This window comes from Paralichthys olivaceus, chromosome 24 (genome assembly GCF_024713975.1).
Source record: "Paralichthys olivaceus isolate ysfri-2021 chromosome 24, ASM2471397v2, whole genome shotgun sequence".
NCBI classification, from domain to species: domain Eukaryota; kingdom Metazoa; phylum Chordata; class Actinopteri; order Pleuronectiformes; family Paralichthyidae; genus Paralichthys; species Paralichthys olivaceus.
The window spans coordinates 7,438,524-7,464,283 of NC_091116.1; the positions used below are offsets into that span (position 1 = coordinate 7,438,524).

General features: G+C 40.7%; 1 protein-coding gene across 1 annotated transcript; it reads right to left on the reverse strand.

Annotated features, from left to right (window-relative positions):
- Nucleotides 1–2,601: 2,601 nt before the first annotated feature.
- On the reverse strand, nucleotides 2,602–25,646 carry sh3bp4a (SH3-domain binding protein 4a). Its single transcript, XM_020102239.2, has 5 exons — nucleotides 25,409–25,646; nucleotides 18,030–18,196; nucleotides 15,168–17,515; nucleotides 4,980–5,168; nucleotides 2,602–4,844 (listed from the first exon to the last, which is right to left on the reverse strand). Exons 2-5 carry the CDS (start codon nucleotides 18,151–18,153, stop codon nucleotides 4,620–4,622), a joined length of 2,886 nt encoding a protein of 961 aa, XP_019957798.2. The 5' UTR covers nucleotides 18,154–18,196; nucleotides 25,409–25,646; the 3' UTR covers nucleotides 2,602–4,619.
- Between the last annotated feature and the right edge of the window lie 114 nt (nucleotides 25,647–25,760).

A 25,760-nucleotide genomic window follows, 5' to 3' on the forward strand; every position in this document is an offset into this window, starting at 1 on the left:
GAAACACACAAACACACACACACACAATTTACAAGATCACAACTCACTCTAACTGCCCTCCTCTCTCTCTAACTAGGCTGAGTCGCCTGAATGTCTCTCGCCCGCTGCCCACACAGTCTCGCCTTGCCTCTAATTTATTCCGCTGTCTCCTCGCCGTTCCTCAGGTAACAGCCGACGAGTGGATGCTTGAGAAAGGTTACCGGGAAACAAAGTGTGCTTCTTAACAAGCGGCTGAAACCCCCTCGCTGGAACAAACAGGGGAACAGTTGGCAGGTGATCTTCGGTTCTGCAGCACAGTAGAGAAAAGGATTGAGAACCTTGCAATTAAACTTGATTTAATTCAGTTTCTCTGCTCAAGTTTGATGTCGAGCGTTGTTCTTTTGTTTTGCTCTGCCAGCTGATTATTTTTCCTGACGCAGCTGATCTTTGTTATCAAATGTCTGGTGATTTATTCACCTCACAGAAATATACTTTACAGAAAAAAGGAAGAGATTTATTCTTTAACCACACAACAGTCAAGCTGCACCACACAAAAAAAAAGATTATTAAATAATAAATTCCTGCAGCTTCGTCCAGATCATCAACGAAGTGTAATAAGTTATCTTTTTGCCCGTGTTGCATCCCTCCACCAAGCTTTAGTGGAAATCTGTTGGGTAGTTTTTGACTAATCCTGCTGAAAATCAAACACACAAGGTAAAAAACTGTAACCTCCTCGGCGGAGGAAATAAAACAGAAGCTAATAAAGTGTTTTTCTTATGATGCTAAAAGTTAACATGAATCTAAATGATGCAGTAAACAGAGGCTTAATGAGTCTCATCAATATTTGATCCACCAGCTGCTGAAAACCCACAGGCCTGTGTGGAAATGTTTTTATTCCCCGACATATAATTATGAGCAGGATTGATGTCATCATCGTGGATTTGTCTGCAGCATCATGGGAATAACCTCCTGAGAAACACAATTTAGAAAACACAACAAAGTCTAATTGAAGTTTTTGTTATTAGTATTTTAGGTTTTTAATTCAGTATCCTCTCTCGTGGAATTTGATTTCGGGGCTGGAGGCCTTCTGGTTTCTGTTTCTAGTTTGACTGATCACATATGAGCAGGAGGCAGATAGCTGTTTATTGAGATTAGCCAAAATGTCGTCTGGACCTAAAACATTTACAAAAAGTGTCGCTGCTTGTGTTCTGTGTTTCAAAAAAGAAACTAGCAGGGCTGTTAACAGTTTACAGAGAATGGAGTCTTGGCCCCAAAATATTGGCTGTTGCCCCAAGATGGTTATGACAAATCACATAATGTGAACATATGTGAATGCAGAGCGCTTCAGCCTGGAAGAGAAACTGAAAAGTGGAATCAGTGTTCAGCACATTAATGATTCATGTGATCAATCAGCTGAAGTTCTTGCAATCGACATAACCAGAGGTTTACACGAATAACAAACCACTGAATGACGGAGCACGATCTTTATCTTTCAAGAGCCCTTTCCAATCTGCAGACCCGTGAAGTGAAAACAGACACACACACACACACACACACACACACACACAACCGCTTTTGCATTTGTTTTAAATATAGACTCAGATATGGGAAAATAAAATCTGGGATCCTGTGATTATAGACGAGATTTGGTTTCTTATTATTGGAGTAACTTTATTCCCTTAGTGCTGTTAAAGCTGCACTAACTGAAAAGATCAAACCCGCCCTCGAGTCGTGTCAAGTGATAAGAACTCTGCTTTGCCTTTACGCCCCCAAAGAAAACACCAGCTTCGATAGCTTTGAAAATATGAACCTGTGCTTATTTATCTTCCTCATAATATTTCTATCTCCACAGAGGGAATGTGCATATTTATTTATTTATACCCATTTAGAATCTAAATTTGAAATTAATGTTGATTGTGATTCGAGAGGCAACGGATGAGTCTGTCAAGGTGGCCTGTCCTCTGAGAGGGCAAATAATAAGCTTCAATTAACTGTAATAAAAACTGTGTGTGTGTGTGTGTGTGTGTGTGCAGATGATTTGTGTTTTTCTATAAACAACACCACATATGGATGGAGCTGTGCAGTCATGTGTGGCATTTGTGCAGGACTAAGTGTATGAGATCATTTGTGCGTGATATTGGGACATGTTTTCTGTGTGTAGTGTGTGTGTGTGTGTGTGTGTGTGTGTGTGTGTGTGTGTGTGTGTGTGTGTGTGTGGAATTCATGATGATGTCACAACACTCAACACAGCACAAGCACTTAATAAATGCTCCTTTGCAGAGAATCCAAGGGACATGACTCACACGTCCTGAAGGTGGAGGAGAGAATCTTTCACCGCTTTGCTGCATCTCTGAAGAATAAATGAAAATATAAATATACTGTAAGTGCACACAAAATGTATTGCATATACACACACACTACATATATATGTAAATTATACACAAGTACAAGTTTTACAGTACAAGTCACATTCACCCATTCACACACACATTTACTATCATACACCACTTCTAATTTCTGAATGCTATGTATATATATATATATTAATATAAAATTTGGTTCCATCCACTTATCCAACTTAAATCATGAGTTAGTTCTTGTATTCACAGAAAACACTTTGCGTCAGTGACTTTCCTTTTAATTGATTTCTTCCGAACAGAAACACCGAACAGATTTCAGATCTGCGAGAAACTGTCACAGTCGATACAACATGTGAAGAATGTGTCAATACTCAGTCGGCATTCAGTACAAATATATAAACTCTGTGCACGTTTTCTGTCCAGTTAGGTTCATGAAACAAACAGATACAGAAACACAGCAGCAGCAGCAGCCACAAAACATACAGGAAGGAAAGATTGAAAAGAATCAGACAAACAAAGAAAATCCAAGCGTCATAGCTGACTGATTATTCATGCAGAGATCATAAAATCAGAAGGTTTCTTAAAATACAAATTCAACAAAAACTGGATGATTTCTGTGTCGTTTTCACCAGAGACCAGGAAACTAAAGAATTATTTACTGCGCAATAGAGACGGATGTGAGCTGAGATGATGCAGGAGGGATGGATTGAGGGTCAAAGGGTCGAGGGATGAAAGGAAGGGTCATGGGGGGGATAGATGACGTGGGGTGGGAAGACGAAACCAGGGATGTGAAGACTCAGCTCAAAAGCTCAATGAATAGAGACGCTTACCTTCTGTATTCGGATTTTAAAAAACAGAGAAATAAAAGAAAGATATTCAACAGTGTGTGAAACTGAGGGTAGAGGAGTGGATGAGGTCTGGTGCAGGAATGGGATGATTCCTGTAGGCGGGGCCTTTCTTCCTAAAGAGGAAGTCGCAGCTCCACTTTCTCCAAAAATAAAGCCAAATGGTGATTGTGGAGTCAAGTCAGTGTCAAGGTCCCGCAGATACAGGCGCTCGACCAATTGCGAGTCCGTGTCAGCCGTCAATCGAGATGCTTCACCCCATTTTTATATCATCAAACAACGAATTAAGACCAAACAGAAACCAGGAACCATCTTTGAGAAAAATACATTTGAGGTATATTTTGACTTTTTCACATGTCCCATCCACTAACATGGAGGAAGCAGCGTTTATGTCTGGAGCCACAAGGAAAATAATTTGATTTACTCTAAGAGTTAAATAAGTAAAAAGAATAAATTTACGATAACAATGAATAATAACAAAATACCTTTTGCTGGAATTTCTGGTTGGGAAGGTTAACATGATCGAGTTGTCAGGGTAATGTACATTTTCTTACATTATTTTGTTAAAATGTTAATTAATCTGAAATATATCAGAGTATTTTGGATTAATAAATAGATGTTTCACCAACAGAAAGCAAAACTGGAAAAAGAAATTAAAAATGCAACACAACAAAAACACGTTCTTCAAGTATAAAAAATAGCACATATATATATATATATATATATATATATATCTTGCATCGGGAGAAACACGTACCTTTATCGCAAAGTTGTGAAGTTAGAACCGGGCTAACTTTTTTGTTTGGCAAGAAAGTTAGTAATGTGTGAATGTATGAACACATTTTTAAAAACATCAGCCTAACAAAAACAGGTGATTAGAACTGGAGGGGAAATAAGATTATGTTGAAAGTTTGCAAATGTCAAGATTGTGGACGCAGGCAATCAAATCAACTTTAAGAGATGATGAGAAGGTCATAGTCCGTCTGGTTATGTACTGCAGGGGTTGAGGTCTCTGATGTCCTGAGGTCCGAAGAGAGAAAATCAATGAAGCAACAGAAAAAAAGGTGGAGAGACAGCAGACAGCAGACAAGAAGAGATACATGGATTAAGAAAAGGGTGAGGTAGAAGGAGATGAAGAGGAGTGTAAGGAGAATACAGCAGAACAAATGAAAAAGAGGCATAAATAAAGAGAAAGAGGCAGATCCTACAATTTCACATCGTCTTTTCAAATGCCAGAAATCGTCAATAGTTTAATCTCTGAGTCCGTCTCAAGCTTTGTGTCCCCAGCACAGTTCCTCAGAAGTGTCCATGATAGATACTTAATTCCCACATGAGTCAAAAGTCAACACTGAGCTTCCACAACGTCGGTCACAAGCTGGAGAATAAAACCCTCACGTAGATCAAGAAAAAAAATTCACCACCTGGAAGAAAGTCCTCAGACAGCGAAGTCTCCGTACCCGGTGGGGCAGAAGGCGGCACTGCGGAGTGTGTCGAGGCAGTTGACGAGGATGAGCGTGCCAGTGAGGTGCTTCCACCTCTTTGTGATGGGGTTCCTCATCTTGTCCAGGCCGACGTGGAGCTCCTGGATCACGTCGCGATAGCTGTCGCCGACGTGGGCGGCCCACGTCAGGAGGAAGTCGTAGGCTGGCTTCCACATGGACTGAAGGAGTCAGGTAGAAGTCAGAGACAAGGAAAGAACAAGATTTTAGTGACAAGATAACGGGTAATTGGGAATGTGGGACCCACAACATTAGACGTGAAAATCTCTTGTATAATTCTGTCCCCGCTGCCTCACCTCATTGTCCAGAAGTCCGTTCTTGTCGCGGTGTGGAGCCTCGTACGCTTCCATCTGCTGCCTTGACACTCGGGCCAGTTTCTCAGCCAGTTCCCTCCACCGGGACGCCACCTCCACCGCTGTGGTCAACAGAACAAAATCCAGGACCAACCTGGCAACCAGACCCTGGCAGTCCATCTTCAGCAACGCCTGGCAAGTGGAGGAGAGACAGGCGGCAGAGGAATGAGGGTTTGATTACAGAAAGCGTGAATTTTTGATATGGCAGAATAATATGTATGTGAATAGGTGTGATTCTGAGTTTTCATTTTAAACTGGGTTATAAAACTAAAATCCGCACAAGCACTTTTAGCTCTGCATCAGTAAAAGTCCCCATCCATTCTAAAACACCTGAAAACGTACAGTATATCCCCTGAACATTCACGTACACTGGCTTTGTCTATACGATATACATTTCCCCCATACGCATTTAGAAAATCTCCATCCACACGACCTTTGTTTCTCAAACGCTGTTTTACATGTGCACACATCTGCACATGGTTTTTGAAAATATGTACTTTGGAAGAAACAAAGAAAGACTAATGCCAAACATCTGCATTAGTGTGGACAGGGCGTAAAAAACAAAGGAGTGTAGATGAAGCCTGAGATCCCCAAGAAAGAGAGAGAACATAAAATCCTGCATTTTCCAAAACGTGTGTCCGCTTCCCTGTGGCTTTCTGTGTCTTGCAGCAAAGAACCCCCCCCCTGCATAGAAGCTGAAAGGTATCACCACAGGACAGTGCAACACTTTGAAGCATGTGTACGTATATGTGCGTGTTCAGAGATGTGAAAATCTGCAGTAGATGAAATCCCTGCTCACAAAATCCTACCCCTGCACACACACACACGTTATTTTTTATTTCACGTCAAATCAAACACCTCAGCAGCCGCCGTGCGCCTCTTGCCTACATCGTATTTTCCACTTTGTTAATGCTCTGTATTTTTTAACCCTGATTTATTCAGGTTAGATGAGTAAGAACAGATTCACAGCAGCAGCCTGAGGGACACAACCGCTCACAGGAGAGGGCTCAGGATTCTATTCATCCACTGTTTCTGAGAGGAAGCTGTTTCTTCTCTGTAACAAGGGTACCTTAGGTGTTTGCTCTTCTTCCTTTAGGACTAGTTGAAAGATAACAAATAATCTCAGAGAGGCTGTAATGATTTCAAACTGAATAAATTAATGATAATTAGCAGGATAGGTGAGAATCAAACAAACACTAAAATAAGTTTTCAGTTAGTGAATCAGATTCATGCCTGGCAGGCTCAGTCAATACTCGCTTGGGCTTGGTTTGAGTCGGACAGAAGAATGCAGCCCAAGTCACATTTTAATGTGCAGTGTTATCAAGCAGTCAGGCTCCACCTCCCGCTCTTCTAAATATGGTTACTTCTGGTTTTGAAACTCCAAGATGGCGCAAAATGGACATAATCTCGAGGCTTCGTTACGGCAGCTTTAAAGCTGAAGGGGGACGTCACGGTGGGTATAAACATGCTGTCACTGCTCCTCTCTATTCATCTTACTCCTGTCTGACCACAACAGTTTCCTCCTCACAGCACACACTCGGCTTATTAATGGCTTCATCAGGTCAGATGTATGTTGAGTTCGGTGTTGCGTGAAACTCCTCATCACCGAGGACTTCAGAGATGATTTGTCTTGGCAGCTTTCAGACAGACAAAAAAAAAGCTGAATCCTGAACGCAACACAATGTGATTCATCTCGTCTGACCACTGATAACTCAAATCCACACTAACATCCATAAATCATAAATCCATTACATCCATAAATCAGGCAACTTCTTAATACTTGTCCAAGAATTCATATAACGCTGCCGGCACACGATAAGAAATGTTATTCAGTTTGAAAGGACCTGCTCTCATCTTTAATATCAGTTCCAATCATTTTCTGCTTTTGGAATATCTGGACATTTTTGTTTTATTAAAGAAAACACCTTCTTAACTGATCTCAGGGTTCCAGCTTTACATACATCAATGAGCACGATGTTTTTTAAAAAGCAGCTCTTTTTGATTCATTTCAAGTTCTGGGCTTTCATGAACATCATTTCAGAGATAGCAAAATTTAGAAGCACTCTGAAAAAATAAGTGTACAGCGCGAGGCCCCAAAAATATAAAGTGTAAATCAAATAAATTATACTCTTCCTTCAACTGCGGAGCCTCAACTTAATTTAATTGAGCTCGAGTGGTTTCAACAGATTCTGTCAGTCAGCTGCCGCTTCAAAGCAGAGGGCGCATGCGCGCACACACACACACACACACACACACACACACACACACACACACACACACACACACACACACACACACACACACAGTCTCCTGTGACCAAAACACTCTAATCTAAATCAAAAAGAACCAATTTTTTTGATAGATGGATTTCTCTCCATCTATCAAGTTCAAATTCATGGAGAACGACAATATGTGAGCATATTACAATGACAGACTAGAAAAACATAAACTTGAGGAATACAATGACGAGAAAACCTCATGAGCACCAATTCTAATTTCCTTTCTAATTTATTGTTGAAAAAAATGGGCAAGTGGGCATGTGCCCCCAATGGAGGCCCTTGGCCCTATGATTTATTATAACATAAAATGTACTTTAAGATTGTATCGGGCACTTTCTGTCATCGTCCTTCATGCTTATGTCCAGGATTTAATATCAACTAAGCAGGAAGCAGGATGACCCAGAGATGACTGAACATGATGTCACTCGTTGCCATTGAATCAGAACAGGAGCCAGTTCCTTATGTTGTGGTCATATTAGGCTCTACAACATTTGATGTTCATTTATGTAAAATTCTACATATGAACATACTCTGCTGTACACAGCATGTAGAAAATACTTTACAAATAACATAGTATAGTAATACACAATCTGAACCGTTGAAATGTTTCATACCATAAGGAAAAATGTTTGAATTAAAAATGAAATGCTGCTGCAAAAATCTTAGCTCCTGCATCTACACTCTCAGTTATTAAAACTGAAATATTAAAGATGTAAAAACCTTAAAACAAATTGGAAAAAAAGCCTCTTAGATTTCACTTTGGTCTCCAGAAGTGTAATTCAATCAGCTAACAGCAACAGGTAAAGAGATTTCATAACTTAACTGTAATTGAAGCCATAGAAAAGCCGCAGCTTCTTCATGCAGACATGTTCAGTGGTTTTTAATTAGAAATATGAGGATATCAACAGTAAGCGATAAGGACAGAGTCGAAGTGTTCATTGTATCTTGTGAATGAAGGTGTGTTCCATCAGTTTTCACTGAGATCACGTTGCAGACAGAGGGAACGAGGCAGTGCTCACATGAAACTATCTATCCAATGGAATCAACTCAACATATTATTTACCAATCAATTTCTTACCACTAATTGATTGGTCATGATTATTCCTAAACACGAGACTGTAGATACTCATACGTTTACCTCCATAGTTTCTTATAATTTCATTAAAACTAATAAAAATTTATACATTTTGTTTTAAATCAATGGCAAGTCAGAAGAAGTCAGAGTGAATTGTTCCGCAGGCTGTCAAACTATTCAGACGTCATCTCAGAATCCTGTAAAACTGTTAGCACATAATGGACCCATGAATTAAAGCCTGAATTGAATATAGCTGGATATTTTAGCCTCGTACATCAGTGTCAACCTGTCATCAGAATATTTCAGCCATGACTCAGTCTTTTAACACAAGACAGGACCTTCATATTCTTTAACCTCAATTATAAACTGCAGGTCCAAAAAATGTGTGCTCGATTATTTAAAAAGAAACTAAAAACTAAAATGATAAATTTAATTTTTTTGGCTTTTTTTTAAAGCAGCAGTCTGGTATATAATATATATTCACCTCTCCCCCCTCTCTATCTCTCTCCACCACCTGGCTGACGAGCACTTTGGTCTTCTACCGTGATACTGTGACGTCTGCTGATTCAGGCTTCACACACAGGGTTCAGGCTAAATATAGAGCTAGGCCAAGCTACACACACACACACACACACACTTGAGCTGCCTGCTGTCTGGAGATGAGCATGATGTGTTCAAATGCAAATCAGGAGATGTGCCCTTTAAGCCGGAAGGGATTAAAAGCAGGTGACACAATAAGAAACAGGAAGGAGTTTTTGCTTCAAAATAAAGGTCAGGGGTTCAGGAAGTACACATAGGCACACTCATAAAAAATAAATAAACACACAAAAATAGGAATCCTGCTTTATGGAAGTGTCATCTGCCTCCCTGACAAAAACTGCACCAGATGGTGATGAAGCGTCACCATCTTGCACAAGGACACTTTGTCAGATGATGTTTCAGTTATAGTTGTCATCATTGACAACAACTGGAGAATATTCTTACCCCTTCTAGATTTAATATTAAACAGATGTACGATTTCAGTTATAGATCTTTATCCAAAATTGCAAACATTTCACTTTGTGATTATGTGTTACTTATTGTAGACTAATGGGAAAATGGCAAGAGTATCAGTCCTATCTGCAATTAAAACAAGTCTCGGATAAGGAGGTGATGATGGGACAGGACTGGAATCAGCCTGAGGAGGAGTCAGGGCCTGGTTTGGACCATAATATTGGTGTTGAGAGGGCCTGATGAAATATTGAAACCAATAATAACAACTTTGAATCGTGTTGTATTCTCCATAAAAAAGCCAGAATGCCAACATGAACAAAAAACTCAAGTTACAGCTGCACTGGCATTGTGTCATCCCATCTGCTGCCTGGTTTTGGTCGATGTTTCCACATTATTAACCGACAAGATGATTCTGGTCTATTAATAGAAAACCAGCTGCTCCGTAAGAGACCAAAGTGTCTGAAAAATACGAGATAGTGGCGACATGCTGGATGCCCCGAAGCAGACGGACAGACAGAACTGACAGCTGACCGTGCCGCTGTCTGCTAAATGAGCTTCACTTCCAAAATACTCAACAGGGGGGAGAGAGGGAGCGGGAGGGGTGGAGCAGGGTGGATAATGATAGTGACAGGTCGAAAAGAAAATGAGAGGGAAAGGAGGAAATATGGGACAGGGGAAGAGGAAAAGAAAGGAGAGTGAAATATAAATTTTTCTCCTGAACAAAGCATCAAAATGTCCTTTTAGAGTTAGTTAAAAAAAACACTGAGTAAATCATACACGTGCAATTATTGTTGGATGAATTAGTCTTAACTGATCATTTTTGTTCAAATGCACCTTTTGCAAATCTTAAATTGTAGTTATGAGAGGCAGAAGTGCATATGAAGATTTGAATGTCATCTAGCTCTTGTTCCTGCGGAGGTTGAACACACCTAATGTTAGTCGCTTTGTGCTAATGTGGGAGTTAAACTAATGTCAAGTTTTGAGTGTCTGAGCATTGACCAGAGGAAATTCGATGCTACTTCTGAGAAAGCCCCCCCCCCAAAAAAAATAGCCCAGATGAAGACATATCTGAAGTGGAAAGAATCATCAGGCAGCAGGAAAATCAACTCTTCACACAAGCACCTTGAAACTCCCAATGCTTGTAGAAATAAAAATGCACTGGCTGGCTTGAGCCAACATTAGGATTCAGGGTGGGAATTAAAAGTGATGTTCTTCATGTTAAAACAACCGGCTTAATTAACAGTCTAGAGACAAGTGTGATAAAGGGCGAGGACAGACAGGAGACAAATTAAACTTAAAAACAAAACTCACTTAATTAACAAAATAAGAAAAACAATCCATTCATCACCGTGTATTCTGCAGACACACTATTTCCTTTAAACCATAATTATAGATACAAAACTGTTTTTTAATCTTGCTGGCTGCAAAAACGACAGCTCTGTCATCAATCTAATTTGGGATATAGTCTTCAGATTTGCAGAATCGCAAATACAATTGTTCTAAAAAAAAATAATTTAGTTCTACATTTGTTGAGTTAAAGTTATTACTGGAATAAATGTTCAAATGTTCGACTTGCTTGCTTGCTGGTATCGTGGGGCACCTTTGCTCTGCAGCAAGAAACAGGAAGATTTCTTATAAAAAGTCCTTTTTGCAGTTTGGACTCTATTTTATCACTTTAACAATCTCAGCTCTAACTCTCCTGCTCTGTCTGATCAGCTGCAGATGATCTTTTGTTTCATGGTCCAGGGAACCTGCAGCAGCCAGGTCTGAATAATCAGCTTGGCTATTAAATATTCATCACATACTTAACATGCTGTTTTTTATTGGCTGTCACAGAGGATTGAGGCAGCTTTCTGAATTCAATTTTTCAAATTTTTGTGCTGTTCCTTTCCAGTGTTAAAGTTGAAGGCCTTGGTTTTGGATGGGAGTCTACGAGCAGGGGATTGATTACGGCCTCGGCTGGAGTGATTCACCTCACCTCTCTGCATGGATCTATTATTAAAGGACACTCTCCTGGCCTTTCAGCCACTGACAAGCACAAGGGATGTCTTTCTCATTTTGTCCTCTGCCTTAGTAACTGGAGCCGCCGCGTTAAAAGATCTGCTGGGGTGGTGTCAGATGCCCCGCCTGGCCTCCAGCTCAGTCCTGATCAATGGCTGCTCACATTTCACATGGGAACACCTGTCGGCTGTAGTGTTGCTAAGAGGGGCGGTCGTGATGAGCTGCTCTGACGCTGAAGAGTGCATGTTCTGCTACAAAACTTTCATTTTTGTGATGTTTAAGTTCCAGACTGTTTAGAGAGAGATGCATTATTGGCTGAACCAACAACCCGGGACTAAGCAAATTCATTAAGTCAGAGTAATGAGGTGAGGAAGTTTGTTTCTGAGCCCGAGTTACAACAAACAACATCCTGTTTGATTTGTGTATCAGTGTGTCTGAAGTATTTCGTCTCCACTTTTTCAGTTCTCACATCCCATCCATAAAAACCTATTCTTTATGCTTCGTCCTCTCTCGTTACAGAAGCTACAGGTGAGACAATGAGGCCATGAAAACCCAGAGTCTCATTCACTGTTACCTCCTCCAGTTTACGCCCATCAGCGATTCCCATTCAACGTTTGATTTGTCCACTTAAGAGTAGAATGGTCCATCCTATCTTTAACTAATACGTCTTGCCAACAAACTAATGCAAGTGGCTCTTTGATTACACTATTTGTCCTTTGTTCTTGAATTAGATACTTATTTTTTTATTTTTAAGATTTTGCTGAGAGTCTCGATTTGGATCAAGCAGATAAAAGCCACATTATTAAGGGGGAAACAACAAATGCCTTGTTTGCTAATCGTGGATTAAAGCCTGAGGTTCTCACTGTATAAATATTTTACTGAGTAAGAAAATGGGATGTTTTATTGATAAAGAAAAGTTTTGGCTGTTCAGTGTGACTCACTGAAACTTGCTGTAGCAGCTTGATGGCAAGTCACTGATCTTTGGGGAAAATGTTGCAGAACACACGTACACAAACACACTTTTACAAAATGGTTTGTAACAGGTGAAATACAACAACAAGCTGAGCTGTGACTTTTTCCACAGCTGGAGAAAATTGGTTTTAGATTTGTCTGGAAATCCAGGAGAGAAAATCAGTTCAAAACAAACCAAAAAAAACGCTTTTCCCACTATCACATAAATCCATACATGTTGCAAATGTCTCACCAGAGCCACATTCCTTTATCCTCAAGGTGTAGAAGACAGTGCCATAAAAATTAACACTATGTGGACAAATTGTTCCATCAAGGTCAAGAAGACACATTTCTACATCATTCCTGGCTTCAATAAAGAACATCTGAAGCCACTTTTGCGGCCTGCTCAAAGATTCAAAGATTTTTATTGTCACAATTTGGTTCAAGTGTTGCTCTGCCTCGTGTTTTATCTCTGTATCAGTCATAATCCCTGTCCAAATGAACACACTTTAGAAAGTAACCATTCACAAACACTGAGCACTGAGAACTATAAATAAGAAACAATGGAGAAAAGTAAGAGCATGGATTTCTTTTCTTGGACCAATGACCAAGTGGAACTGGAAGCATTGACAAGTTTTGCAGACACCTCTGGTAAGTAAGTCTTGACTGAAGTGGATGCTTGTAACTACATCCTCTGTTCCAAACATCATAGTTTTTGCCCTCTCATAATACAACTCAGCCCCAGAGTTTTGGACAAGCAGTGTTTCCAAATGCATTAGTTTTGATGCCTCTGATTTCAGAATACCCAGACTATCAAAAATCACACATCATTATGCTGGCCAGTTGGATTCTGTGTAAAGAAGCAGAGTTGGTATTCTTAATGGAGTTGAGGGTATCTCTGTATCATCTTTGTGCACACTGCAGGTTAAAGAGCCTCTGCAGGAGGAGTACGTAGTCGCCAGAATTAAAGCTTTTTTATGAAACATAAAAGCTTCCCTCTTTAGCTTTAGACTTGTGAGATTAAGGGAGAGGTCACATGATTCATAAACAGGGAGAGACAGCCGCCTGTGGATTGTTCTGAGTATCAGTGTGAACAGCAAATAAGTACCACTCTCATTTATCTTCACAGCCACTATTTAGAAAGGCACTTTACCCCCAGCTGCTGCTGTGACTGCCAGCTCAAACCTGTGGCTACAACGAGCATGTCAATGCACGCTTCATCACTGCTGCCTGGATAAACAGCAGTTGGAAAATGTATTTTGCTAAAGTACTTTTTTAATAATGGCATCTAACAAGGGGAATGTCTCAGGACTATTTTTTCTTCCCTCAGGGCGCCAGCGCTGTCGGAGAAGAAAAACACACCGAGGCCTGTGTGTGTCCGTTTGACAAAGTTGTTTTCGCTCAAACTCCAGATGTTAAATTTTATTCATGTGCTTTCCCCTAGGCTTTTCTCCTGCAGCGCTTCCTGCCCCTCATTATTCATGTGATAGCTGTTCCCGCTATGAGCCACCTCAGGCTTAACACAAGTTGTTTAGCATTCCGGTACAGCAAAGTAAAGATTCCAATCCTGACTCAGATTGGATCACATTTGATGCTGACATTTTTTTGGGAATCCAGTGGGTCATGGATTCAAGTTTCATTTTTCAATACCTGACTGAAACAGGTTAGCAAAAATTGTTAACAAGAACTCCCAGAGACAATCACAGCCTAAAGATTAACCCCCTAACACCACATTGGAACAGAATGGGACTTGACAAGAGTGAAAATCCACTGCTGTGTTAACTTCTCTATCACACTGTGGAAAAAATTATGCTGCGAGCCATCATGGTTGCGATGTGTTAATAAATGAGGCACAGGGCAACTATCTGTTTAGGAAATTGGAATTTTGTTCTTTTCAGCTTCAACAAGGCTCAACTAATGATGCAGCGTCCAGCTGAGAGACACTGATAGAAGTCTTCTCTCGCTTGCTTCATAATGTACATCGTTTTAGCCGCTGCGGCAGGGTTATGGTATAACATTTTCATCTTTATATTTATCTGGGAAGTATATCTAAATGGTATTTCAGCAAGATGCCTGCAACAGTTTAAGGATAGAGGAGAATGGCATCAGGTTTATTTCAGGATAATTGCAGTTATATCATAAATGCAAATATTATATCTAACCAGCTTCTCCAATATTTTTTATATTAAATGTATTATTTCCATGTTTAGCACAGGTTGTTAAATAAGGCAAGTGATGATGATAAGATGATTAGACTTAATTTGGTCGTAAGAGCCCACATAAAAACAAGTCAGTGCCCCATACTTAGCTTATGGTATAAGGACAGTTCCTCATTGCCACAATATCACAATTTAAAAGCTCATGTTCATGGTTTTGACCTTTAGATAAAAAATGTAGAAGTGCTGGTTAAATATTAGTGGAGACTAAAAAGAAGAACATAAGTGGAACATTAAAATAGGAAGCAACTTTCAGTGCCTTGCTTAATGAGATCTAAAATGGTTGCCCTTTTTCTTCCTCCTCCAGCATGTCTTAGTCAAAAGACAAAGATTAGATGTCTAAATAATACAGTGTGCTGAAATTATCAAGTGGTTTGTTTTAGGTGCAACACAATATTGGAGAAAATACAAAGGGATTCTAGTCAAGTCAAAGAAAACTAAATTAAAGGCTTATGCAAAGTTTGTGGAAATCTTCTGTGGCAAATGATTGTTATCAATGCCAGAAAATATTTTAATGCTCAGTTTTACCATACTCCTAAAATAGAATATTGTGACTAAAACCTGAAGAAGCCATAGTGCAGAGTAAAAATGACTGAACTAAACACTTTTCTCTTACCATCATGAGTTCCCTCTGGAAAGACTTCCTCTCCTTGTTTTCCATATTGGTACACTCCTCTTTGAGTTTCTCCAGAACTGACGCCACCCGCTCTGGCTCGTTGTCCAGCTCTGTCCGGCAAAAATAATTCAATGGCAAATTCCCATACCCCAGGGCATCTGCAAACGCTCTCCAGTTCCCCACATTCTCCATTAAAACCGTCCTCACTGTTGCGTAAATGTAGGTAAGAAATTTGCAAGGCTTCAGGATCTGCTCCAGTAGGATGGTGGTTGTTAGGTCTGGCCCACACCAATAAATGGGCTTGACCTTACCCAGAACCAAAACGTTTTTGGCATGGACAAGACCCATCTTCCCCTGATAGTATCCAATGTACCACTCTTTTGTCCGCAGCTGCCCACGCAGTTTGATTTTCTCCTCGCTAAGCAAAGCAATAACATCCCCTTTCTTGTACTCCAACAAATAGGTACTCTTGTGTTGCCTGATCACTGTTTTAATCAACTTTCCAAATTTCAGGTTTGTAATGCACCGGTCCTGAAACTTTGGGTATTTGGAGGTAACAGCCAGCGGTGAGAGGACAATCTTGTCCAGCTCTTTCTTTTTCAAGAACCTTCTTTGACCTGTTATCCTTACTCCAGTCTTTGGCGGTGGCTGTGGAGTTTGGACACAGAACTGGGTGATAATACAGTCGAGGGCATCCCTGACTTGAACCCTGAGAGTGAAGTCTGAGATGCTCTCGGGGTTGTGTGATGTTATCATGTATTGGAGCCTGCTGACCTTCCCCAGTTTGACCTGAAATCCCCGAATCACACCAGCGCCCTCGCTCGCCTTCACCTGGTAGTTGGACATGTTGGAATACAATCCCACCTGGAGGTCCTGAGGGTATCCCAACACATACTGGTGCTTCCCCCACAGCTGAAGGGCCACTGGTGGAGTTGAACATGCCTGTCGTCCCACCTCGCTCACCAACAAGGTCTTGGGGGCACAGTCATGTCCAAACATGGCGACAACAGCCTTGAAAGACGGGTGGATGTGCTTGGGTCCATAAACGCCCAAAGTTACTTTCCTTTGCACATGGTCCCAAACAGTCATATTGTGGTTTAGATACTGTGACTGAACCACAACAGCAATATACATGCAGGGTTCTAAGCTGTCCAACTGCACTTGAACTGTATCCTTGTAAATGTAAGCGTTAGGAATTGGTATGTAAGGCCCCTCTTTGCAATCGCTCCGAACACAAAGCACTTCAGCAGTGTGACAACTGTCTTTCTTTACAGTTACTGATACCTTCATCTCCAACGTGATGAAGGACTTTGTCTCCATGTTGCTGAGCTTTATCTCCAACACAGGGCTCAAAGTGGAGCAGTGGTCAGTGTTGAGCTCCAGTGGAGGGTCCAGTAAGGCTTTCATGGAGATCTGCTGGTGGTCTCCATTGCTGACGTGGCCCTCAGGAATGTGCACGCTGATATGGGTGTCTGGAAGCTGAACAACTCCTCCATTACTGTCCAACATGCACACTATGTTGGTTTCCACAGGCTGTGTCTGGCCCCACCCAGGACTTTGGCCCAAAGAGTTGAGGTCGTGACATGATCTGGTGAGCTTTCTGTGGTTTAACCAAGCAGTCCTAAAATCCTCCCTGCTCTGAAACTGCTCTGGTGAAGGAGCCTTAAGGCCCGTGAAGAATCCTGAAGATGGTAAGGTTGGATTAGACTGTGCTTGCAGGACAGAGAGTTCTGAGAGACTATGAGAACGTTTACTCCTGAAAAATGGATTATCCCTGTGGAGGTTAGGTACATCTTCTTGGTTTGGGCTGGTGGGGGTGGTTGTGTTAACATGGCAGCTGCTGAACCCATTTATTGAGCTTGTGATAAAGTTGGAGCAAGATGATGGTGAAGCCAAAGCATCAAACAGAATAAGATCTGCTGAGTTCCTTATACCCACATCTTTGCAGTTTTGATCTAAAGAACAGATAAGTGGGTTCACAGAGAAGGGGCTGTTGTTGTAAATTGGGGAGGGTCTAATGGTCACACCTGTCCACTCCCCCAAACCTCCAAACTCTTTTGACCCATCCTCATATCCTTCCCCGAGACTGTCGATCATCCCACTGTCGCTAAGCGAAGAGTTCCTGAAGTTGACCGGTTGGACGTAGGCGGCTGGGATGTAGCCCATCTCTGTGTTGTTGTGGGCATACCACCACTCTCCACCTGATGTGTCCAGCACATAGAGGCGATCGCCTTTGGAGAATTTCAGTGTGGTGAAGCTGCTGGGGCAATAATCCTTTATGGCTACCACTTCCTGTGCAGCTCCAAGGGAGGAGGAAGTGTCTAGCCTTAAGGCACTGGGAGAAGGCACTGGAAAAGAAAAAAGACATTAGACCAAATCACAATCACTCATAAAACTATCAATTCTTCTATTGTCTTCATTGCAAAGTGTTTGTAGTTGGTTTGGATCTATTTTAGACAAGTGTGCTTAATCCGTCACTGGCAGATTATCATCAACATCATCATCTGAAAGCAGCTAGAACATTTACAGATCACTAGTTAAATGTATGAGCAGATGAGCTGCACAATTTCCTATTTTTAGTCTGCCTCATTGGCGTATATGGAGCATGTAAACAAAGCTCTAATTCAATCGCTGAAGTGAAAGAGCCAAGAAATAAAAATAAAAAAATTATTTATTATGGCTAAATAATTGATTTGCAAAAGATGAAAAGCAAATAATTCTAAAACAACAGATTGTTTCAATTCTAGAAATATTAAGCCATTAACAAATCGAAACATTCAAATGATTCAATACTTAAATAATAAAGTATTTTTCAGGTACATTTAAACAGAATATGTGGCAAGATGTTACTGAAACACTGACCTTTGACATCATTGAGACTGGCTCCAGTGACTCCTTCACTGAGGTCGATGAGTGTCCCCTCAGACTTGCAGCGAGGGAGGACATGGTTGTTGTTTGTTACTCTGATGATTCGATGGGCAGCCATGGCTGGTACTTATCGTAGAGTTCTCTCATTGGCAGCTTTTCATCTGGAACGGAAACAAACAAAAGATTTCACAGTTGAAGCAGCCAGCAAATATTAAACACATCTGCATTCAGGAGTCTGGTTGATGCTCAGCTATGGAGAGAAATCTAAAAGCATTACTGCAGCGTGAAGCTTAATTTTCTAGATCAGTAACATAATAAACAGCAGCAAAGGTCAGAGCGCAGATGCAGAAAATAAGGTTGACAAATATCACTTCTTTTTTTGAGTTATGAAGGATGTGCTGAGGAGAGAAAGGAGCTCCCTGCTGAACAGGGAGACTATTATCCAAATCAATGCAAAGAACTCAGAGAGAGAGAGAGAGATGATTCAGGGGAGGAGGAAACGAAAAGCATTATAGGAACAGAATTAGAAGAGATCTAAGTTTTGAATGAAAGTGACGATGACAAAGGTCGGAAACTGTGTAAAACACACTTTTCTATAAAGACATTACAGTTATTTATATGCAGCAGTAATCAAATCTCTTAGTTGATATTATCCTTCAATTTGGGTATGAAAACACAAAGTCGGCTGATGACTGTAATCTGTTTAAAGTGGCTGCACTAAACTGTTTGGCTCCAAAATATTGTTCCCTTCAGTCGCAGGAGACAGGATGTGGCAGAACGGCAACAGCGGGAACATTTGCATTTGCATGCTAATTATGCCATTTTAATCTTATTAAAAGGCAACACAGATTGTGGAAGCTGCCGTGTAAATTATATTCACTGATCATCTTAATTAGAGCTTCAATGTTTGGAGCTGAATTTTCCCAATAAAATAATTTTTATTCGTATGCAGTGTGTTCACCGGCATCCTGTTTTCAGTCAAACCTGAGAAAACCACCCAGCAAATAATGAGCTATTATTAGCAAGGTTGGATATAAATTATTCAGAATCTTCCAGTGTTGGATGCAGAGCTTTTAGTCTCCGAACAGCTGGTCAGAAATTCCTCCAGATAAAGTGTCTTCACACGTCAAACAACCAAGAAGAACAAAATATGACATGTCTTTACTATAATTAAACAGCAATAAGGCTTTTGCCTTATGCACAAACTTAGACCCATCGTAAACATATCTAGACACGTGACCATCATACTAACCCAGTCAAAAAAGGGGAACTAATGTAAGATTTCAAGGCTTGGAGATCAATTTCATTTCATTTTTAAAAATGGTGATATGTAGAATATTCCCTTTTATTACGTTGGTCCTCCAAGGACAACTTTATCAGATAAGATTAAAAAAAAGTTCCATTCCTTTTCCTTCCCTCAGCAAAATGGTCAAGTACTGAACACCCTATTTGCAAAAAATACAAATACAAAGTCTGAACATGAAAGTGAAGATGTCACAGGAGGATGTTCATCATATTTTTCATGTCTGAAAAATATAAAAACATGTCAACATAATTAAAGTTCCCATGTTGTTCGTTCACTTTCTGTGATTGTTGAATTTTTTTTAAATGCACTGGGCTGATATACTAATTGTATTAATGTAGAAATATATTTCTGATCACTTCCCCCTGCTGTAGCAGAGCTGAGCTGTCCTTGTTTAATGGCTGCATCTGTTCACCTGGGAGCTCATGCTGGAAGCCATTCAAACTCCACGAGTTGACATTTCATTTTCATCCTGCACCGTCTCCCCTCATCAGGGAGCGTGTCACCTGTCGATAAAAAAACCCTCCTCCCGCTCCAAAGTGAGCAGCCAGAGCGAGCCTGCAATCAATAACAAGCCGACAGACAAAGACACTGTCACCCACTTTAATATAATGCCGAGGTGATCCCTGTTAAATGCAGCAGGAGGAGAGGATGGATCTGACAGAGTCCGAGGGGGGAAAAAAAGAAGAAAATGAGAGGAATTGGAAGCTGCTGTTCTCTGCGACATGAAACGCAGCAGGAGGCTGAGAGCACACTGTATTCCTCTAAATGACCTCTGCAGATCCACAATCAGCCTCCTGGAAGCTGAAACCTCCTGTTATCAGAGAAAACATCACGGATTTGAGGGGAAAGAGTCATCAAACCCAAGACTCTGAATACTTTTACTGACAGGATTCTTTAAATAACAAAGTATATACAGCTTTCTGGGGAATGAACTCCATTTAACTTTTTATTTACCTCATATAAGCAGGAAATTTCAATTACAGAGAGAGGAAATGCTTTAAAAAAATGTGCTTTCAGGGGATCTGCAGCAAACTGCTGGAGGGCTTGTGGGTTAGCCGTTCTCAAAATAGGCAACAGGGATATTTCTTTACTCCAGTGCTGCACTCAGTGAAATTATGAACTTGTTTAAGTCAGGCTGACAGGATAGAGGAGCGGGGAGCACGCCGGGGAGTCGAAAGTTTAATTAGCCGAGAGTCAGCCGGTCCTAATCCCTGGATGAATGTTGCTATAATAACTATTTCCAGCAGCCATATGCACACAGAGTTTATCGCTTCCCCATCGCAGCTGTTCGAAATGAACAGATTGTAGGATGTAGAATGAGACAGGCAGAGCTGTTAACGTGTTGCTGTAAAACAAAATCTATCATGTCAAAGATTAAACTAAATCACTTGCACATCACTTTTAAATCTACCAATGAATTATGTCTGTCAGGCTGAAGAACTAAATCAAAGGCTAAAAACGCCTAAATCAATATCAAACAAACCAATTCTTCACTATCAGTTTAAAAAATGACAACTTCAGGAGATTGTTCAACAATTGTTCAAACATGTTTGTCTGCGGAACAAGCTGCTGCTTTTCTAACTCCTCGATATGTTGTTTGTTCTTTTCAAACCAAAAATATTAAAATGCTGCTTTTCTTGGTCGTTAAAGGTCAACTTCATTTACAGCATTTTCAGCATAGGTGCAGTGAGTACAGCACCTAACTGATGAGTTCAGGGAAAAAATGTCATTGTACATAAGAATGACCAAAGAAAATTCAGCGTGAATGTCTGTGCAGTTCATGTTGGCTACTGTGTCCCCTGTGGACTTTCTTTAGAATGTGAAAGAGTAATGCTGCAGTTTTCAATGTGAAGTTGAAATATATTAAAGGTACATTCCTCAGAGATCCCTCCAGACAAATGCCCAAAAAATATGATCAATGAGAGAAATGTTATCCTCTTTTTATTTGATGCACATTTATGATCTATACTGGTGCCATCCACTAGGCAATAAAGATACAATGGATTAACTTTTAGGGAGCTGCCATGTCGTTCATCTTTAATAGAGTCTATGATCCACACCAGCACGTTTTATGAGACTTTATGAGAAGCAGCAACAACGTGCCAGCACACAGTTCATAATTTGACTGTACACTGGCACACAGTTGTCTCTCAGACAAACTGCTGCGGCTGGAACTTTTTAACTTCTCTTTTTCCTATGCAAGAAATCATGGCTGCAAGTCTCTGAACGTATCTGCATTTGAAAATCTATGAGAATATGCATTTTGGGCTGTCATTCCACAGAATGTGATGATGTCCCACATCTTTGCAACTTTCCTCAAGGAAAGCCCTTATCGCTGATGTGCCTTTGATTCATGAGACGTCTAATAAATCAAAGATAAAGCTGTTACTAATTTAGAAAAAATGATTAAAAATGAAGGGCAAGTTTTTCCCTTGAAGCTGATACTTCTTCCTCATAAACCTGCCTTTATTAAAGGCTCAGGTTTTTGTTGTTGTTGTGAGGTACAACACACAGAGAAACATTATATTCCTGCAGCTTTATTAAATGTTTTTACCTTGCAGACCAACCTGCAGAAATAATAAATTATTAAATAAAACCTTCCACTTGGCATTTGGTCAAGTACATTAGTCTGCTGTGCTGCTCTGCCCCAACTGCCACTGTTCATCATCGCAGAAATTCTTCGGAAAAATATGACTGCCCTCGGGGGTGAATTTACAGGTAAATGAGCCTGATAAGTACAGAGTTTTAATGCTGCTTCTAACCTCAGCGTTGAAGGAAATTCTTCACAAGAAGTGAGGTTAGCGCCCAGGAAGAAGAATCTGCATTTCATAGGGTCAACTTCAGGCCAGCAGGTAGTTTAGTTTGCAACATTAAGTGTTCAGAATGCTGTAATTTAAGTTCCACGTCTCTTTTTGCAGGAAAAACAGCCGGGAAGCAAATCACAAAGAATGATGTGATAAAACGTATTACGTATTTACATACATTTTTAACTCATCATGCAAGAGCGATGATGTGATGCAGTATCTAAGACATTCATCTTTCACGTTTAAAACTTATTTTTCAGCTCCAAACAGATTTCACTATTTCACTTCAAGCCAGAGGCAAATTAAACCGCCCGACACATCATAGTTTTTAAGAGACATCATCTTCTTTTAACAGATACTGTTGGATTCTTATTTACATGTTTACGTTTTCTACCTTCGAGGCAGTGTTAGTGAGTCATGTGGCGATGCAGCAGACAACATGACTGTTTTCATTAAATCACAGTGAGGTCAAAGAGTAAAAAATCTGGTGAAAGGCATGAATTTAATAAAAATTTAAGCCAGAGAGGACCTTGAGTCCTAGAGTCCTTGAAAGCACCAGTGGAGGTAGTTATCAAAGCAGTCCCTGCTCGCTCTGGAAACACTGCAGCAAGTCCTCATACTCTCAACAGGATCCACACGTACAAATACAGTCTTGTTCAGGTACGAATAAGATAAGGGAAAGATTGAACTTTGTTATATTAATAGAAACATTTGTTCGCTTACACTTTTGTTTCCTTAAAAACCTATTTACTGTTGAAAATGTCTCGGGACATTTGCAACCTTTACTTTTAGCCCCACTGATTGTATGTAAAGATGGATCATAGGGTACAATGTTTTAATAAAGCATGTTCATCAGAGGGTTTGCATGTGAAATCTATTAACAGAATTATTTGAACAGTCATGCATTGTTTGCACCTCGGACTGGAGCTCATCGGATGCTGTTCAGGCTTCAAAATCCCAGTGGGAGCTTTGGATAATTACTTTAATCAGTTTATTATACTTGTTAATGAGATTATTATATGGTCTATTGTAGCTGTATAAATATATGTAGATTAACAGAGCGTGCAGAAAATAAGATGTCAGTAATGTACGGAGAAAAAGATATTCAGGAGTACATTTTCGAGCTACAGTGTAAAGGACTGTGTGTTGATCCAAATCTGTGTGTGTGTGTGTGTGTGCGAGAGTTGTGCTGAGTGGTCATTCATTACAAAATGGAGTGCACCTTCACGTGGAGCTGGAAAACGATGACATGCTAGTTTTCAGGCTTAGCCTCAGGGGTGGAGACAACAGAGAGTGTGTGTGTGTGTGTGTGTGTGTGTGTGTGTGTGTGTGTGTGTGTGTGTGTGTGTGTGTGTGTGTAGGTTGGGGTATTTAGTGACACTTTCACATCAGTTTGTGGTCATGCATGTGTAACATAGAGGAGGGAGGAAGATATGATTAAGTGGACAAGAATTGGTGAAGAGGAGAAAATATTTGTTCAAAGTGTTTGGAAGAAATAGAGGAAAAGTAGAGTTACGAAGGTAAGAAAATGAGGAGGAAGAAGTAGAGGGAAGAAAGAACAAAGTGAAAAGTGAGGTGAGGAGGATGAGGAGGATGAGGAGAAAGGAGAGGAGCTCTGTAGGAGGGAGATAAGGAGGAAAGAGTAGGCAGACATAGACACAGAAGAAGGTGGTAGGAAAAGGAGGAAAAGAAGAAATGAGGAGAAACAATAAGGAGGAGGAGGAAATGGAAACAACAGTAAAGGAGGAAAAAAGAGAGAGGGGAGGCAGTGCAGGAGAGAGGAGAAGAAACCGAAAGACTTGTGGATGAGGAGAAGGCAAAAGAGTTGCTAACTAGAAAAATGCAAATTCCTCTTAAGACAGTGTGCGTGGGGCTGCCTTAAGACACAGAGAGAGAGGATTTACAGCTTATCAGATGACCTTACTGGCAGGCGTGTATGCTCACTTCCTCGTGCACAAATGTGACGGTGGCTGCTAATTGTCAACTTATCATCTCCGGTCATTTTCACCTCGCTTCTGCTGCAGAGCTCCCCCCGTAGCTGTCTGTGTTTCTACGCTAATTTAAGAACATATATAAACATGCAACACTCTACAGTTAACATAAAGAAATGAGAGAGAGAGAGGGAATAAAAAGAAAGACGGGCTAGCTCTCAGTTTACACCTATAATAAATACAGAGGAGATAAAATAGGAATATGACAACGGTATAACTGAAATAAAGCAGAGTAATACCCTAAAGAGGAGGAGGTGAAGAGTTTAGGCTGAAGAGTTTCTCCCTGGAAATTAAAAAATGCCTTTAGAACGCAGTGCTGGGAGGAGGGGCACTTTATTCCAGAACTGCAAATTCCTGGTCTCACTCCTCTCTCTCCCCCTCTCCTCCCCATTTTTCTCTGTTCACCCCAACCGGTCGATGCAGATGGTCGCCCACATTGATGTCGCGTTCCATTAAACCTTGGAGCTCAGATTTCCGACCCGAGTCAGAAATTGCAACTGGAACGCCACCTCAAATCAGAATTTTGACTCGGAAGGTCGGAGGAACATCACCACCCCCAACTTCAAAATCCAAAATGGTTGTGAAAACTGTAGTTTTTACAGCTTATTAGCACTTCTGTCATTAAATGTGTTGTACACATAGTAATGTCCTGTATATGGATGTTTTACTATGGCAGTAAAATGCATGAAATACCACGTAATACGTTATGATGAACAGTGTTTGCTCACAACAGAAAGCTGTAAACATCCTGTGCAACTGGAACACCATCAACTCAGGTTATTCAGGTGGGATGTTTGGGATATGGATATATATATATATATAAAAATATATTCCAAACAGTTGACTCTATGTAAGAAGGGTCCTAGGTGGTGGCGTCAATCCATGATAGTGAATTTTGCTGCATTAATGTATTTCATGACAGAGCAGTCATATGATTTAGTTGAAAGCTCAGGGGACACACTTAAGTGTGCAGTATCACAAAATAACCATAATAACCTGCATCATTTCAATAAAATCCATGTTGGAGCACAGGCAGCAGAAAACATCCAACAGTCAGAAGAATAGTAGAACTTCACAAACGTCACACAGGCTAACAAGGAGGAATCATTAAGTAAGGAATCAAACATATTTATACTGTAGAGAGAAGTGAGTGCAGCCGAATTTCCCTCCATACACTGTTCTATTAGATCAACAATGAAACTGAAGGAATATTTCGTTAAAAAATGTAATTAGAAGTAATAAAGTCTAAATTTGATTTGAATATGGGCTGACCTCTCGCTGGCTGGGAGCCTCGGAGAAGCTGATGAAGACCCCGTTGTCACTTCTTCTTCCTCCTCCTCTCGTTCGCTCCGCGCGTCATTTGTCTTCAAGGTGAAAAACACGAACGGTGGAATTCAGTTCAAGACCAACGAAGAGAAGCAGCGATAGTTTCCAGTTCCAGAAGTTTTCAGCGGGGGACAGACGCGGAGGAGACGGACGGGACGCGACGCTCCTCTGCTCCGGTCAGCCGGAGGACTGGAGGAGGTGGAGGAGGAGGGCTGGCGTGTCGGGTGAAGACTAGTGGCGTCACGGAGAGGGCGGGGCCACACATACACACAGCCAATAGCAGAATTGACTTTATTAA